Here is a 17,753-nt window from a genome sequence, read left to right on the forward strand (position 1 = left end):
CCCACTATTTTTTTTAACCATAGATCGGTGGCACAAGCAGTGTCTGCCAGTCTGTCATCTTCACCTTCCACGGACTTAAAGGGCTTGGCCACCATGGGCGTGCCAAAGGGTGAGAAAACGGAGCCTCTAGGTGCTGCAGCAACGCCCCAGTAGCACCTAGAGGCTCATTAGCATATTATAAAAGTCTTTATTTTGAGGAAACGGCGGCAGGCAGGGAGTTAAAAATCATAGCAGTTATGTTCTGCTGACATTAGCAGATCGCTAATATGAGCCAGATACATAATGATTTTTCTGGTGACAGAAACCCTTTAAAAGGAATTGCATTAATGCAACCTAAAATTAGAATATTGTGAAATGGTGCAATATTCTAGGCTCAAAGTGTCACACTCTAGTCAGCTAATTAATCCATACCCCTGAGCAAAGGGGACCTGAGATTGAGACTGTTGTAAGCTCTAATCATCCAAATTATAACAACTAAAGGCTTGAAATATCTCAGCTTTGCATGTAATGAGTCTCATATGTTAGTTTCACCTTTTAAGTTGCATTACTGAAATAAATGAACTTTGCACGATATTCAAATTTTTGGAGTTTCACCTGTAGATAGATAGGTAGGTAGATAGACTAGTCCTCAAAACCAATCACACAAATGTAAAGACCTTTACACAGCAACATGTCTCCTTCCCCATTCTAGAAGGTTCTTCTTTCCTATACAGGATCAAACTTGAAAGCATACTTCACCAACATACATAATCTCCCCGGTTACATCCGGCATACGCTTTTCATTTATTAGACTGCATTTATGCAGAGGTTGCAGTCATACCTAGACCCCCGGTACCCTGGCACCAGGCCATACAGAAGAACGCTGACACCATAAATGGCTGGGAGTCACTAGGAGGATGTTGCATCAGGGCCGCATTACTACTATATACACACACAACATAATAAGTGGAACAGCGTGACTATAGGACTTTTACCTCACTTATTTACTCACTTATATAGCGCTGACATATTCTGCAGCACTTTACACACATCATCATCACTTGCTGTCCCCAGTGGGGCTCACAATCTAAGTTCCCTATCACTATGTCTCTGAAGTGTGGGAGGAAACCGGAGAACCCGGAGGAAACGCACGCAAACACGGGGAGAACATACAAGTGTGCAGATGTTGTCCTTGGTTCGATTCAAACTTGGAACCTCAGCTCTGCAAGAAACCAGTGCTAACCACTGAGCTTTAGTGGGCGGAATTTATCTGGCCCTGGCTAAAGGGGACTTCAAGCTTTGGTTTAACCCCGTTCAGGAGCTCTGCACCTTTGAGTTTCATTGGCTCTACTTGGCTTCTCCAGCCTGCAGAATATGGATGCATAAGGGAAATGCCGAGCGGAGCAGATGGAACCCGACAGTGCAGAGCGATCTGAGAAGCAATGCTGCACAATCATGGTTTCACCAGAGATGTAGTTCCCCTTTAAGGCCCCCTTTACATGGGCAGAATATGCAGACAATTGCGTGAGAGGAGACGAGAGATGCATTTACAATCCGTTGCGACCGCTCGTCCCCATGCAGATTCATTGTTTCTGGGTAGCAGATCAGTATTTACACAAGACAATCTGCTGCCCAGAAATGATAATTTTTTTGCATTCAACGGGTGATCAATGGCAACTGGGCAATTATCGGGACTGAGCTTCCAAGGAAGGCTTCCTCTCCATAAGGCCCCCTGCACACGAACGTGTGCACCCCGTGGTCGTGCTGTGGCCCGCAATGCATGAACACAGTCTGTGGGGCAGCCGCAGTGGATAGCGGACCCATTCACTTAAATGGGTCCGCGATCCAGCCGCTTCGCAAAAAGATAGGACATGTTCTATCTTTTTGCGGAATGGAAGTACGGGACGAAACCCCACGAAAGCACTCCGTAGTGCTTCCGTAGGGCTCCGTTCTGCATCTCCAGATTTGCGGACCCATTCAAGTGAATGGGTCCGCATCCGTGATGTGGAATGCCCACGGAACGGCACCTGTGTATTGCGGATCCGTAAATGCGGTCCGCAATACAGCAACGGGAAGCACACATTCGTGCGCAGGGGGCCCAAGTGCAAGACAGTATTGAATTATGGAACTGCCATTTAAGCAATTATCCAATTCATTCTGATGAGTATAAAAAGTTATTCTACATCCCAAGGACATGTGCATGGGAGGTTTGCTAGCAACAGAGAGTCAATCAAACAGAATGCAAGCTGTAGAGATTGCAGGAAGCGGCAGGACAAGGAGGGAGGTGTGTGGGGGCAGCAATAAAGCAGAGGAATGTTCCCGATAATTATGGCCTGTTGTTTACCGTGGATGATGGCGGCCGCTTGCGAGTTCCACCCTGAATCTAAGTTACCATATTCGGAAACTGGCTTACCCACAGTGTTCTTAAATAAACAGTATCATGGCAAAGTTATGCTCAGGAATTCCGGCTATTTTAGTGCTAAGGACTAACCCTTATCTGATACTCTCTTGGCAGGCGTATTTCCACTAACCCTTCTTCTGCCAGGAAAAACCTATTTTTTTTTAGCAATATGGGGTTATGCCATTATTTTAAAAGCCTCAAAAAAAATTAAAAATAATAGATATTTTCAGAAAAATCATCTGAACACACACAAAAAAAATCTAGTATCTGTCCAGTGACTACAAACAGGCCTTCAAGGGGAGGCCATTAATCTGACAGATCTTTGATCTCACTCCAACAAACCTGACAGAAAAAAAAAAAAAAACGGAGGATGTGTTTGTCTGCCAGAAAGAAAGGCAAAGAATTTGACAGCGGGATTAAGGGAGGGTAATAAGAAGCCCGAGACTGGTATCCTGAGTAGGCCCGAAGCCTAAGAAGGATCAAGAGCGAGGTGCTAGCGGCCCTGGAAGGCGTCTAATGTAAACACTGGCGATTAGCGCCATCCAATCCGTCCTCTCATTACAATAATATAAAGACTCTCACAGTGTTTGCCAACACATACGGTTTTTCTCCCCCCTCCGAGTCCAGATAAAACATTTGTCAAAGTGTAAACTAAACATGAATAAATACACGTCTAAAGCCTGTTTAGTTCTCCGGATTAATATGTACATTAAGGGATTAAATGCATTAAAGGAATCGCCAAGTCCTGGGAGGATAGACAAAGGAATAGACTAGAAACAAGGGGACAGTGTAAGGTGACATGAAGTATAAAAATACTGTCCTAGGGTGCGTTCACACGACTGTATCTGTTTTGCGGTATGCAAGTTGTGGATCCACAAAGAGCGACACCGGCCGTGTGTGTTCTGCATTTTGCGGATCAGCGCGTCCCACCCAAGAAATACCTATTCTTGATCTATTTTTTGCGGAGCTGCAGAATGGACTTACAGATGAAGACAGCATCTTTTGTAGCCCCCTTGAAATAAATGGGTCCGCATCCGATCCGCATTTCCCATGTTCATATGTGCTGACAAAAATGAGGTTTTAATATATGCAAATGAGCCTCTAGTAGCAACGGGGGCGTTACCATTACACCTAGAGGCTCTGCTCTCTCTGCCACTGCCGCACCCTCTGCACTCTGACAGGGCCAGTTGTGATGATGTTTTCACTGCCTGACCCTTTTACACAAAGTGCAGAAGTCATGGCAGTTGCACCTCTAGGTGTAACGGCAACGCCCCCGTTGCTCCTGGAGGCTCATTTGCATATATTAAAACATAATTTTTCTCAGCAATACAGGCACATATGAACATGGGACCAACACAGATGCCTTCAGCTGCCAAGCGCACATGTAACAGGTCAGCCGGTGTCATAGGTACAAATCTGCTGACAGATGCCCTTTAAAGGGGTTGTCCACTTTTTTTTTTATATTCATGACCTATCCTCTACATAGGTTATGAATATCAGATTGGCAGTGAGACAACTCTGGGCACTCATGGCGATCAGCTCTTTGAAGTGAAGGCAGCAATCGTATTAGAGCTGCCTTCTCTTCATGGTTTACCTGCTCGCCATCACAACTGCAGCGGTGAACAGTGTAATTCCAACTCCTGCCTGTTCAAGTGAATACTACATAGCTGTCCCATAGAAGTGAATGGGGGCGGCTGCACTGTAATTACAACTGCTCAATGCTGTGTCGACAACAGGGAGCAGGTAAACAGAGAAGAGAGGGCAGTGCTCGTACGAGTGGCGCCTCCTCTACAAACAGCTGTCAGGGTGTCATCAATATAAAAAAAAAAGCAGACAACCCCTTTAAATGTAAACAAAAAAGAAATGGTAAAAAAAGGCTGTAAAAGAAAAAACGAACTTAATTAAGGCGTTGTAGATCTTACGCTGGCAGTGGTCCGCTGGAGTTTATGTAGAACCGCGGCCTCTACATAACTTACTGGATCCACCGCCGCTTCTAAATCTATGCCAGCTCCCTTTTTTTTTTTTTTTAGACCTGGCGTGAAAAGTTGAAGATTGCGCAAGAATCAGCACCAGAAATACACCTAATATAGACGTATTTCTGGTTAGTAAGTGATCCCCTAGGGTTTGTTTGTTTTTGGCATTTTTACCGTGTTTAAAAAAAAAAATGTTTTCCATGTGTGAAGGAAGCCAAAGCAGCAACATCAAGAGGTATTTTGAGTCTTCAGTCAGGGCCATTAGCTTCAACAGATCTAGTGTCAATGTCTGCTTCATAGGGTTTCATTTATTTCACACAATAACAAGCTGAAGAGCAAAAACTCTTATTAAAGCGTTAGAAACCGGAGACGTTACATGCGCGGCCTTACTTCCCATTAGATAATCCAATAAATTCTCTCTCGGTTTACAGACTGATGAAGCAAAATAAACTAAAATACAAAAAAAAAAAAAATATAAAAAATCCGACTGTAACATCCGATTTGTCAAACATTGAACATGTGCAACCAATCTACCAAACCGAAGACACATGATCAAAGGCCGTACAAGTCCATGGCTGCACAAATAAAGGTCAGATGGATTTGGAAGTCATTTGTTTTGTTGTAAGGCAAGGTTGTCAGCTCTCATAGAAAGGGTTTTCTCCTAAAACAGAGACATGCACCAAACCCCATCCCCAGCGGTCGGACGTTCCAGCACGTGTTTCACACACATATGTTTTCAGTCATCGGGGTTATGGTCATTCATAATAATTTAATGGTAACAAGTTAATACGTCGGCCCCTAAAAACTCTGTGCGTCACTGAATGCTGCCATAAAATGGAGACAGCGCGTAAACTGTGGAGCATAATCAAGTTTTAATCAGAAAAGTCTGATCGTCTGGAACTTGTTTACTGGCATCGACACAGGAGTCTCAAATTTTTATGGCTGTCCTAAAATCCAGTAATATGACAATCTAGTCCCAGAGAACCAGACAGAAGAAATCTTACTGTGCTCGTACATATAGTTGCCAACAGTCCCCTAATTTGCAGGGACTGCCCCTAATTTTTCATAGATGCTAGCTGCAAATTTGGAGCAGAAATAGGTGGAGCCTATATAAACCCCTCCATAAAGGGGTAGCGCTGGACTGTGTGAGGCCTTGTCAGGGCAGGGGCTAGTTGTCCTGAATTTTTCAACGTCCTAGTTGGCAAGTATGCCCTTATAATTTTTTGTTCACTAGGAATTAATGACGACACTGGCCCCACAAAATGGCTGCCTCCAGTATATAAAAGTGAAGCACTAAACACACACATATAAACGGATGTTGCTCTGGTTTATGTCATTGATATAAAAGTTTAATAAATCGCTTCTTTAAAAACAAAAAACACATTTCTAGGCGTCTTCTTTAGTGAACTTAGGAAATTTATGAATCTAATAAAAATAAATATTGGGGGAGATTTATCAAAACTGGTATAAAGGAAAACTGGCTTAGTTTCCCATAGCAACCAATCAGATTCCACCTTTCATTTTCCAAAGGAGATCTGACAAATGAAAGGTGGAATCTGATTGGTTGCTATGGGTCACAAAGGCGGTTTTGATTTTTTCCCCTAAATCTGTCCCAACATTTTATTCTTTGTTAGATTCAGTCCTGGGAAAGCTGAGTGACAACCAAGACAACTACTGTTATAGGTCCTAAATAGGGTTGTCACCAAGCTTTTCTCTGTATTTTCACGATATTAGGCCGGCAATACCCACAACAATGTCATTACCTGTAAAGTTTTTTCAGCTGCAGAGGAAATATACGTCAAGAGAAAGGACGACAGAGGAAGAAAGAAACAGGAAGGAAAAGTCTACAATAAAAGATCTGGATCTTAGATCATGTAAGCAGGTGGGGAGTTAAAGAAATAAGCCCTAAAAAACCCAGTGGTGTGAATTAGACTGTGCACGCGACCGTATTTTTCATCCAGATTTCTATGGGCCCATGCACACATCCGGATTTTTTGTGGATATGTCTGACTAATTTATAAATGTCCTACACTGGTCTGTACTGTGGAAGAGGGTGGTCCTTTCTATTGATAGGAGCGAGTAAAAATTCGGAAGGCACACTGAAATACGGACACGGCCGCGTGCATGAGGCCTGACAGACAACCGCTCAGTTTTTCCTTTGCATTTGCACTAATACGACGTACCAAAAAAAGGAAAAGGGCAGTAGAGTTACTGTATGGTCACATGACCAACGGAAGGCTTTGACATCAGACAAACTTGTCTCAGCGCCATACGTGAAACGTTTACGGCAGGCAAACAGGGCTGATTTTGTAGAAGCACAACATTTGTGCGTCATAAAATCAATTACTGCACAATATAATAAAGGTTAAACGCTGTTAACATTTCTTAAAAATAACCCATGGAGTCCATGGAGATTTATACTGCACACCCACCAACGCTGCAGTGGCGCTCTGACCTGTCCATGGAGATTTATCCTGCACACCCACCAACGCTGCAGTGGCGCTCTGACCTGTCCATGGAGATTTATCCTGCACACCCACCAACGCTGCAGTGGCGCTCTGACCTGTCCATGGAGATTTATACTGCACACCTGCCAACGCTGCAGTGGCGCTCTGACCTGTCCATGGAGATTTATACTGCACACCCACCAACGCTGCAGTGGCGCTCTGACCTGTCCATGGAGATTTATCCTGCACACCCACCAACGCTGCAGTGGCGCTCTGACCTGTCCATGGAGATTTATCCTGCACACCTGCCAACGCTGCAGTGGCGCTCTGACCTGTCCATGGAGATTTATACTGCACACCTGCCAACGCTGCAGTGGCGCTCTGACCTGTCCATGGAGATTTATACTGCACACCCGCCAACGCTGCAGTGGCACTGTAATCTGTCCATGGCGATTTATACTGCACACCTGCCAACGCTGCAGTGGCGCTCTGACCTGTCCATGGAGAGTTATACTGCACACCTGCCAATGCTGCAGTGGCACTGTAATCTGTCAATTGATCGTTAGGGCTCATTCAGACGACCGCAGTGTTTAGCGGATCTGCAAAACACAGAAGCCGGCCGGTGTGCGTTACGCAATTTGTGGACCGCTCATGGTCGTTAATATCATAGAAAAAGGCCTATACTTGTCCTATTCTTGTCTGCAATTGCATCTTTTTTTGATGGCAGCGGAACGGAACTACGGATGCGGACAGCACACTGTGTGCTGTCTGCATCTTTTGCGGCCTCGTTGAATTGAAAATTACAGAATTATTTTTTTAATATAATGAACTGAGTATACCTTTATGAGAACTAATAATACGCAACTTTTATTATTCCCGTTAAAATAATCCATGGGATGATGCTTGTAGGCAGCTGAAGGAGAGGGACGACTCGGTCAGGCCCGAGGTTCCTGCGGCTGGGGGTCGCTCTTTTCAGGGCGAGTGCTCCGACTACAGTCAGTTAGGGTCAGAAACAATTAGGCTTAGCTGAGAAGTAAGTAGGGAGCACTCTACGCAATACTTACCTGGAGAAGCTACCCCCACTGGAAACCATCAACATCCTAGTGGGGCAATAGACCATTTAAATTCCCATCTACTTCCATAAGCAATACGCACAGCAGTGCGTTCAGAAGAAATTTTACTAACTTTGTCTCATTTATTTTAACGGGAATAATAAAAGTTACGTATTATTCGTTCTCATAAAAGTACCGTACATAAATTGTTGAGACCACTGAGTAATCAGATAGGCTGTCAGATACGACGACCTCTCTCACACTGTGTTACTTATAAAAATTACGGAATGGGTGCGGACCCGTTCATACTGCCGTGTGAATGGGCCCCTATACTGCACACCCTCCAACACTGCAGTTGCGCACTAACCTGTCCATGGACACCCCCCTCCTGGTGATTAACAGGTTCAGGACAGCTATATACATTGCACACTAAATCTCTTCTCGCTATGTTAGGAGAAGTCCCATTGATGAAGCAGATAAATGGGTGCACTGGCGTAACACGCAATAGGCTCGACCGCTATCTGCACTGCCCTCCTTTTATATGTATACTATGAGGGTGAGATGAATAGTATGATCTTCTCCCAGCATTATTATATTAAGTGGCGTCACCTCGTTGTATCCCTCTCATAATAGTATAAAGGCAGAGCGGCACAATAAATGCACATTACAGGGTGTAGACAGCAGTTTAATCGCTCCGTCCTGTCATGTTTCAACAGAGGTATCAGCTGAGGTTATCGCCATTCATTCAGCGCTCCTGATTGAGGTGTGGCATGGGAAAAGCAATGTCTTGCCAGCACCGTATATTAAGAGACAAAGTTAAAGGATGGCCTGGATCACAGAACATTTCCTTTGTTTCAGCCTGTCTGATGGGAGAAACATGTGTGGACGTAGAGAACAAAAGGGTGGCTTAAAGCGCCCCTGCTCCGCGTGCACATAGGCATAGGAAGCCATTCTGCAGACAGGACCGGTACCATCATATTACCTAATCATTTAGTGACATCAAAGGGTAATGCAGACATTTTTTTGTCCCCTATTTCCTGAATTTAAAGGAAAACTCGACTACAGACATTTGTAACATTTGCGGTTTATATCTATCCATACATAGCTAAATACGGTACTTTGCTTTATTTCGGTTCTGTATTTTCTCCTCTGTGGATGGCTATATTGAGAGCAGTGCATTGTGGGAGCTCAGCTGTGGGGTCACGTCTGACAATGAAGTGCACATAAACTGCTTTCGGTTTCCAAGGGCAAACAGCAGAATTTTGAAACTAGTGATGTCTAAGCAAGGGAAAAATGTAAACATAATCCACATTGGATAGCTGACTCTTTAGACGACACTTTATTGGCAGGGAAATGGATACAAGCTGCTGCCACAAGGAACAAAGCACCGAGCCTGCTGAAATCCAACATGCCAGATCATTCTGCTGGAGAAGAGATGAGTTGCCCCCCCCCCCCCCCAAAAAAAACAATAAAGCAACACCAGTTTCTGTTCATTTGAATAAATTACTAGAGCAAACAGGTCACTGCCTCCCACAGGATCAACACACTCCTCACCTTCTGCTTTACCTTTCCCATCATCTAATAGACCAAAGGAGGTTAAAATTACAGAAAAGGATCTAGAGGAAGAACACTGGTCTGGCCCCATGAATACCAATCTTTAATGGGCATCTGTCAGCAGATTTTGTACCTATGACACTGGCTGACCTGTTACATGTGCGCTTGGCAGCTGAAGGCGTCTGTGTTGGTCCCATGTTCATGTGTGTCCACATTGCTGAGAAATATGATGTTTTAATATATAAAAAATTAGCCTCTAGGAGCAATGGAGGTGTTACCGTTACACCTAGAGGCTCTGCTCTATCTGCAACTGCTGAACCCTCTCCACTTTGATTGACAGGGCCAGGTAGTATAAACTTCATCAGGCCTACCTGGCTGTCAATCAAAGTTCAGAGGGCACGGCAGATGCAGAGAGCAGAGCCTCTAGGTGTAACGTTGCTCCTACAGGCTCATTTGCATAGAATAAAAACATCATTTTTCACAGCAATGCGGGCACATATGAACATGGGACCAACACAATCTTAATGCTTAAACCCGAGTGGTCACCAGGCCACCATTCTTATTAACATGGTTTCCAAAAAACATAGAAAAATTCACATTCATTCCAGTTGTTAAACAGTAACACAGCAACACGCTTGAGTATGTAACCTGAGCAATATAATGCTATTACCTGTCTCTCCCCACAGCGTATCGTTCTCATTGATGTCTATCGGGTAATCTTCATCGTGGTTCAAAAGGCAATTCACCACCTAGAGCATAAAACGAGAAAGTGTTTGTACAAGGAGAGCTTAATCCAGGTGACCCGCTGCTTAGCATTTTACCATAAAGCTATGTGGCTATAGAAATAAAGGAAAAGTTAATTTAAAAGGGAATCCACTTACATATCAGGGAAATGCATTTGTAGCAATTCCCTAATATATAATTATTTGTCTGAATGCCCCTTTAAGCGAGAGCAATTCAGCGAGGGTACAGGGCAAACAAAATCTTTGTGATTGCTCTTTTCGGCACCAACTACAGTGCAAGAAGAGGGGCTGTTTTCCCTGCACGAGCTCCAGCTACAAAGCCGAACTGCTCTAAATTATAAAGCATACATCAATGACACTGCAGTAAATGCAAGTTCCCTCATATTTACAGCAAGGTGAATCTTTGCTTTAAAGGGGTTGTCACATTTATACCTACCCACAGGGCTATGGACCCCTGTTTAGTGATTCATGGAGGCCCCAGTGATCAGATATTTTATTTATTTATCTAAACTAGTCCATCATAAGAAGTGCTGTATCGCTCAAGCAGATGTGACCGCTGAGACCTGTTACTGGCTGCAGTGGTCACAGGACCAAGCCACTTCCTGGTCCTGCTGGAACTAGAAAGCCAGGAACTGAGCAGTAGCGCAAGACTGGTAAGTGTTTTTATTTTATTTTATGGACCATAGGGGTCAATGGCTCTTAGGCCTGGACAACCCCTTTAAATAAATAGATACAATCCTATATGCTTAAAGGCTATGAACACCTTTGGGGGCATATTTTTTTAAATTATTATGGCATTCTACTCATTTTTGGCAAAAATGTATTTAGCCATAATGAATGTTTAGAAGGTTAGAAGATCAGAGATAAGAGCTCTACATAACCCGAAGCTGGACAACCCCTTTAAATTGATACAATCCTGGTGGCTTAAAGGCTATGAACATCTTTGGGGGGGTATATTTTTTAAAAATTATTATTGCATTCTACTCAAAGTTTATTTAGCTATAATGAATGTCTATGAGGTTAGGAGATCAGAGATAAGAGCTCTACATGATCCGTAGAGTTATTTAACCCCTGTATCTCAGAAACTGCTGAACATGTTTAATAAAGACTAATTGCAAAAATGATTTTTAGCTCAAAATAAGAAGAATGCAACAATCTAAAAAAAAAATATACAAAATGCCCGAAGTTGTTCATAGCCTTTAAAGCGGCCACTGACATTTAATGCATGTAAGTATAGCAACAGGCCACCAATCAAAGGGGTAGCTCAGGTTTAGTAACTGTGCCACACCCGTCTACAGGTTGCGTGCGGTATTGCAGAGCAGCCTCAATTTCTTTGAGGCATTGGTCAACTAGAACAGCTGAGACCCTTCTACGTTCATATGGAAAATATTCCAGGATCTCACAACATCTTTTAGCCATTAATACTAGACCGTAACTAGAATAGTTTTAGAAGTTCTCTATTTAGATGTGCTTAGCACAAAAACAACACAGTCGCATAGTTTTGTAAATTGCTTCCATGGCCACATTGCTGCTGGACAGCTGGTTTTCGTGCAGGTTTAGACAGATGCAGTTTGGGTGATCTTAAAGCAATATATGACTGTATATTTAGTAGGGTGCATTCATGTGGCCGGTCCGCGCGGCATCCGTATTTTGATTCTAACTCATTGACTTCATTGGGTCTGCATTTTGCAGCAAAGCATAGGACATGTTCTATCTTTTGCAGAATGGACACACGGATGCGGACAGCACATGGATGCGGTCTCCTCTCTGTATCCATACGTCCGTTCCGCAATAGAAGGTGTCCTATGCTTTGCTGCAAACTGCGGACCCATTGAAGTCAATGGGTCAGCATCAAAATGCAATGCCACATGAACCGCATCTGTGGTTTGCAGACCGCAAAATACATACGGTCATGTGAATGCACCCTTAATCTCCCTCACTATACCAGTGCATTCACATCACCTTCTCCTCCGGACCAGCTATAGGAATCAATTTACTGTGCCTATAGAAAAATCCAGACCCTCCTTACAATGATTCTGATACATTTTCATTAATTTCCTTCTAGTTCTAATGAAAGTTCATTTTTTTTTTTTATCTTCCTCATCTCAATAAGTCTTAAGCTTGGCACTGGTAATTAGCTATGAAAGGGTCTCTTTAATCTGTCGAGGCTCACACAATCCCAAAAGATCTTCAAAACCGAATCCAGGCGTGTCTTTCTGAAGCCTATAATATACAGCCGCCGCCGCCATTACATTGTTATATTTAACTGGCGCCATATCAAGGTCAGAAGGTACAATGTAAAATAAAACTGCAGCTGTAACGATCATCCAGCATGCTGGGGTCTGGACCTACTGAAATCACAGGAGCTTATGCTTTCTGGGGTAGATTGTCGGCTACAGGTCATCTACTGCCCCGCAAAGTACTTTTATTTTAATTGCTTTCCACACTATGAAAAACTTTTCAATTCAGAATTCTGTCAATTTTTATATTAAAAGGGGCAGGAGATGCAGAAACGGTCATCCTACCATACAATAAAGAAAAGGCTAATACATGGGAACTAATCTTTTTAGCCACGGTGTTACAGCATATGATGTCTGCAAACATTCTCTGCCCGGACAGTGAATGAGACAGCTCTCTCCTCCCTCTGTCAGCGGGAAGTGCCATCGTGATCCCAGCTGCATAGCCCTGCACCAATCTTGTCCATAGGCAGTGTCTGGTATTGCAGCCCATCCTCGTTTACTAGAATGGGGCTGAGCTGCAAAACCAAACAAAGCTTACGGACAAGAGTGGCGCAGTCTCTGGGAAAGGTAGAATCCCTTCTTCCTAATCTCATAAACCCCTTTAAAAAGAGGACCCGTCATCATCCAAGAAAGGCTTTAACTAATACGTCTTATATTCCTCATGAAATAATTCTAGCGGATATTTTCTTTGAAGTCTGTGATGTTCCTCTGTTATTTCTCTTGGAAATGTATAAACAAACAATTGGGTGCCATTCCTCTTGTTGAAGGGGAATGTCCCCAACACGCTGGCACTGTGTTTGCAGATGTCAGTCGGTGCCCATAGAAGCTGTGCCACCATTAAATGTTATTTTAATATAATTCAGCATAAAATATCAAGTTACTTTTGTAATTTGGTAAAAAAAAAAAAAAAAAAAAATACTCCATGTGTGAGATATTCTCTTTACTTCATTATATTGGCACCACTTGGTGTTTATTCAGTCTAGTAATGTGCTTGTCCACCTACTGAAAAGGTCACACATGCTCAGTTCCATCCTTCAACTGCCACTAGACCCATCTATGATTAACAGGGAGAGAATGGCAACAGAAGGACACACCCCTTGAGAAGGGACACGCCCTCTGAGCTGCCAACTAGAAATAAATCTAGCAGAGAAATTGAAGCAATGAATGGGGAGATCTCTGGATCCATGTGAGGTACAAAGCCAGTCCCAGCTTTGTTAGAAAGGTATTGTCATGTACTAGATGTCATCCTTGACATCAACCACGACAACCCCTTTAGCTGAATAAGTCTCATCAAAGCAGTGACACACAGTGGATCCGTCGACACCCCAAATTGCCTGTAAATAAAGTGCAAGTAAAGGAAACAGAGTGTCCATTGTTTAATCCAAGCCTGAGGATCTGGAGAATGTGTAGAACATGTGCTGGACGGGACATTTTTTTACCGTCATGCTCTAATAAAAATCGTTAAGCTTGTTTAGCCGGTAAAACCGTGATTAAATTGGAGCTTTGGGGCCATTGTGTTCGTTTTAAGTGCATGAGGCAGCATATCAAACGATACAACAGTCCATTTTGAGAGCGCGCCGCCAGCATCCATCACCGTCCTACTGTGTGGAATATGAGCCTCCCGTTAATGGTCGTCCAGGGCATTGGAAATAAAAAAAAAAAAAAAAAGTCATATACAGAGCGTCGTCTGTGTAACGCTATATCTATTGACTAATTTGCTCAGATGATTTTATGTAGGACTCCCAAAGAGCACAAAAACATTGGGTATATGCTACGCTTCTGCATCCACACCCGTGCTCAAAGAAAAGGGGAAAAATACGGTAAGCCAATTTTGCATGGCAACATCCTCAACAAGTTTATCCCCATCTACAGGGGGATGTAGCAAAAACGTTTGCACGGATTTCCTGGCGATCGTATGCTTGACTATGCGAAACACGTTCATAAATGCAGTGTAAAGTATGGGGAAAGCACAGAGCAGCAGCCTTTCATCAGACAATGCAGCAAAGCTGGGGTCCCTGCGCTTGCCTGGACAATACTGATCTCATGAGACAGCCTGGCGGTTACCTCTGTGTGTCCCATGCTGGCCGCTGCGGTCAGTGCCTGTTGAAGGGCGTGACTTCTTCTCACATAATTTGGCTGCTGGCTAGAGGACGTCCACTCACAATTCAGTAAATACTTGAGGATGTCGCAATGGCCTCTCAGGGCGCTGTGCACCAGAGGGCTCTGCCCCTTCTTGTCTATGTGATCCACCTGGAAGAAACAAAAAAAAACTAAGATTTCTTGAAACTACGAACCACAAAACTTGAGCAAATCCACGACTACTCAGTCATCCCCCACTATGGAGGCTGTTTAGATATTTACCAAGAAGCACTTGTACGCCCCATAGGGTGGAACCTGCCACCACTGTACGGGGACGAGCCATGGCTTCTGCCAAGTCATTATTCTGGGCAGCAGATCCATGTTCACACAGCACGACCTGCTGCCCAAAAATGGGGACTTAAACGTCTGCACCAAAGATCATTTCACCTAATAAACGAGCGTTTTGCTTGTTCATCGGGTGATCTGCGGCACCTTTACACAGGCGCATTATCAGGTAGGAACGTTCGTTCCCGATCATCTGCCCATCAGTTGGGCAGTCTAAATGAAGCATTACCTACCCGCTCATTAGCACAGAGTGTTTTGCTAGTTTGTAAAGTGATCGGCGGCACATTTAGGCCTGCTTCACACTTGCGTTCTTGTTTTCCGGTATTGAGATCTGGCAGAGGATCTCAAAACCGGAAAAAAAAATAACTGTTCCATTTAGTCCTCATGCATTCTGAATAGAAAGAAATCCGTTTAGGATGCCCTACGTTCCATCAGCATTCCGTTTTTGTGACTGGCAAGCTGCAGTTTTGTGTCCGGTCATAGAAATGGAACAAACTGGATCCATCACTAAAAACAATGTAAGTCTACGGCGACGGACCCGATTTTTTAGGATCCTAAATAAACTGATCCGTCACCCATTGACTTTCCATGTATTTAGTGACACAACCGCTTCCTTACGGAACGGATGCATCCCAATGTGTAAAATCAAAACGGATCTGTTTAATTCCGGTTTTGAGATCCTCTGCCGGATCCCAAAACCGGAATTAACAACGGAAGTGTGAAACAGGCCTTACATAGGGCAAACCCAATAGTATGGGCCTTACGGGCCTCCATTCTGCAACGTCTGACATATGCACCAGGGAATCTCTCAGTGCATTCAACAAATGCATCCCACACACACACAAGACCCTATGGGCGACGTACGCCTTCCATCAGAGGTATGCGTCAGGAAATCTTCCCAAACCATACCTCCGACGGGAAGACAGAAGGTTAATGCTGGCGGGAGAGTCAGTATTACCAAGAGCTGCAATAACATATGTGATCCAGCAACACCAGGACAGGAAGTCAGGACTCAATGAATGTCATTAAAGGAGGAAGCCGCCACATCTGCTGATTATTAGGGAGGAAGGGGATCATTATAACCCAACAGCACAGCCAACCACAATGCCTCATGGGTCATGCACAGAGCCGGCTCCGCAGACATGGGAAGTAGGCTCTGCATGCCTCAATTACAAAATGTCTGGTGCTGTAAACATCACTACCTTGTGCGGAGGAGCCCAGAATATAATCAGCACCGCAGCAATACCAGTATTACAGTCACAGCACTTGGCTGGAATTCATGTCGGTGTCACTTTCCACATTTCATGTATTACATAAACCACAGAATAAGTGCAAACGTTCACCGGCGATTGGTTGACTGGCTAAATGCATCTGCAGATGTTCTCCTTTATATAACTGTTCTATTATGGGAACATTTTAGATTATAATTAAAGGGAACCTGTCACCAGGATTTTGTGTATAGAGCTGAGGACATGGGTTGCTAGATGACTGAGCACATCTGCAATACCCAGTCCCCATAGCTCGGTGTGCTTTTTATTGTGTAAAAAAAAACCAAAAAAAACGATTGGATACATATGCAAATTAACCTGAGATAAGACCTGTACGTGACTCTTCTCACATACAGGACTCATCTCAAGTTAATTTGCATATCTATCATATCGTGTTTTTTTACACAATAAAAGCACACAGAGCTATGGGGACTGGGTATTGCGGATGTGCTAGCAGCGATCTAGCAACCCATGTCCTCAGCTCTATACACAAAATACCGGTGACAGGTTCCCTTTAAAGGGACATAATCAACACCTCTCAAATATGTGAATCTGGTTGCACAAAATAATCAGACCGGATATAAAGACAATAAAAATGGCAATTGATATTATCACTTCAATACATTTATAATGAAAAAAGCAGCAGCTTGGTTAATGAAATCCCGCCATTAGGGGCCAATAGCTCATATAAACACCAATGTGTCTCCATGGTTACAGACAATTTAAATGACAAAAATACGTGGTCTCTAAAAGGCAGGAAATGCTCAACCCCAAATGCGGTTGTGCATTTATGCTCTGGGGAGCAGATACTCCGCTTGTGGTCTGTTGCTAAGGGCGATCCCCAGCAAAAAATGCATACGGTGGAGGATGCCCGCAGCAGACCACAAGTGCCACAGAGACATCCTACACCAGATGGTAAAATGTGTGGATGTGGAATGATATATAGAATAAATAGTTACAAGAATAGGTGCACTACTGTGGTGGATGCAAACCGTAACATCCTGACTAAACCCTGAACAACTGCATTTGGGGTTGAGCATTTCCTGCCTTTTGAGACCACGAATTTTTGTCATTTAAATCGTATATCTATATGTGGAGGTGTATAAACTCCAATCTAAATGCACCTTGATTACCATCCATAGGCAGCATTTAGGTTCACCTGTGAGGCCTGCAACATATCAGCCAACCATGGGTGGGACTCTAAGCCTCCTCCCATTGTATGTGTGGTTAGTCACACTGGAGGGAACTGGGAACTGTTTGCTGTTAGTCGGACCTTACTCTGCTGTAATTTGCCCACTGGCTCCTGGTACTACCCATACGGTACAGGTAGGTTTAGCGTTAGGTCCCGTGCCACTTGAGAAACCTTGACGTGGTGCACGGGCTCAGGTATGTCCTTAATATAAAGGATATACTGGCTAAAGTCTCATATTTAACATCAGTGTGAGGCTTTAGTCAGATGTTACTGTTTGCATCCACCACAGTAGTGCACCTATTCTTGTAACTATTTATGGTTACAGACTACAAACCAACCCTGTGTAGTCTGGATGCCATGAGGATTTACTTGCACTGATACATAGTGGCAAATTACTAGGGTAAACAAAAATGGAACTATTATCTAACAGATCTTGAATATTGCTAGGATATGCCCCCATTGACTTACAGGTGCGGGTCC

General features: G+C 43.7%; 1 protein-coding gene across 11 annotated transcripts in view; it reads right to left on the reverse strand.

Moving 5' to 3' along the window:
* The window catches only part of TANC1 (tetratricopeptide repeat, ankyrin repeat and coiled-coil containing 1), a 192,186-nt gene that overhangs the window by 24,407 nt on the left and 150,026 nt on the right, over nt 1–17,753 (reverse strand). For all 11 annotated transcript variants that reach the window (XM_044302880.1, XM_044302885.1, XM_044302884.1 and 8 more), the window contains 2 exons: nt 14,454–14,639; nt 10,077–10,155 (listed from right to left, as the gene is read on the reverse strand). In XM_044302880.1, the coding sequence (XP_044158815.1) occupies nt 10,077–10,155; nt 14,454–14,639 (265 nt within the window). The remainder of the gene's footprint in view (nt 1–10,076; nt 10,156–14,453; nt 14,640–17,753) is intronic.

The sequence above is a fragment of the Bufo gargarizans genome, chromosome 8 (genome assembly GCF_014858855.1).
Source record: "Bufo gargarizans isolate SCDJY-AF-19 chromosome 8, ASM1485885v1, whole genome shotgun sequence".
Classification (NCBI taxonomy): Eukaryota; Metazoa; Chordata; class Amphibia; order Anura; family Bufonidae; genus Bufo; species Bufo gargarizans.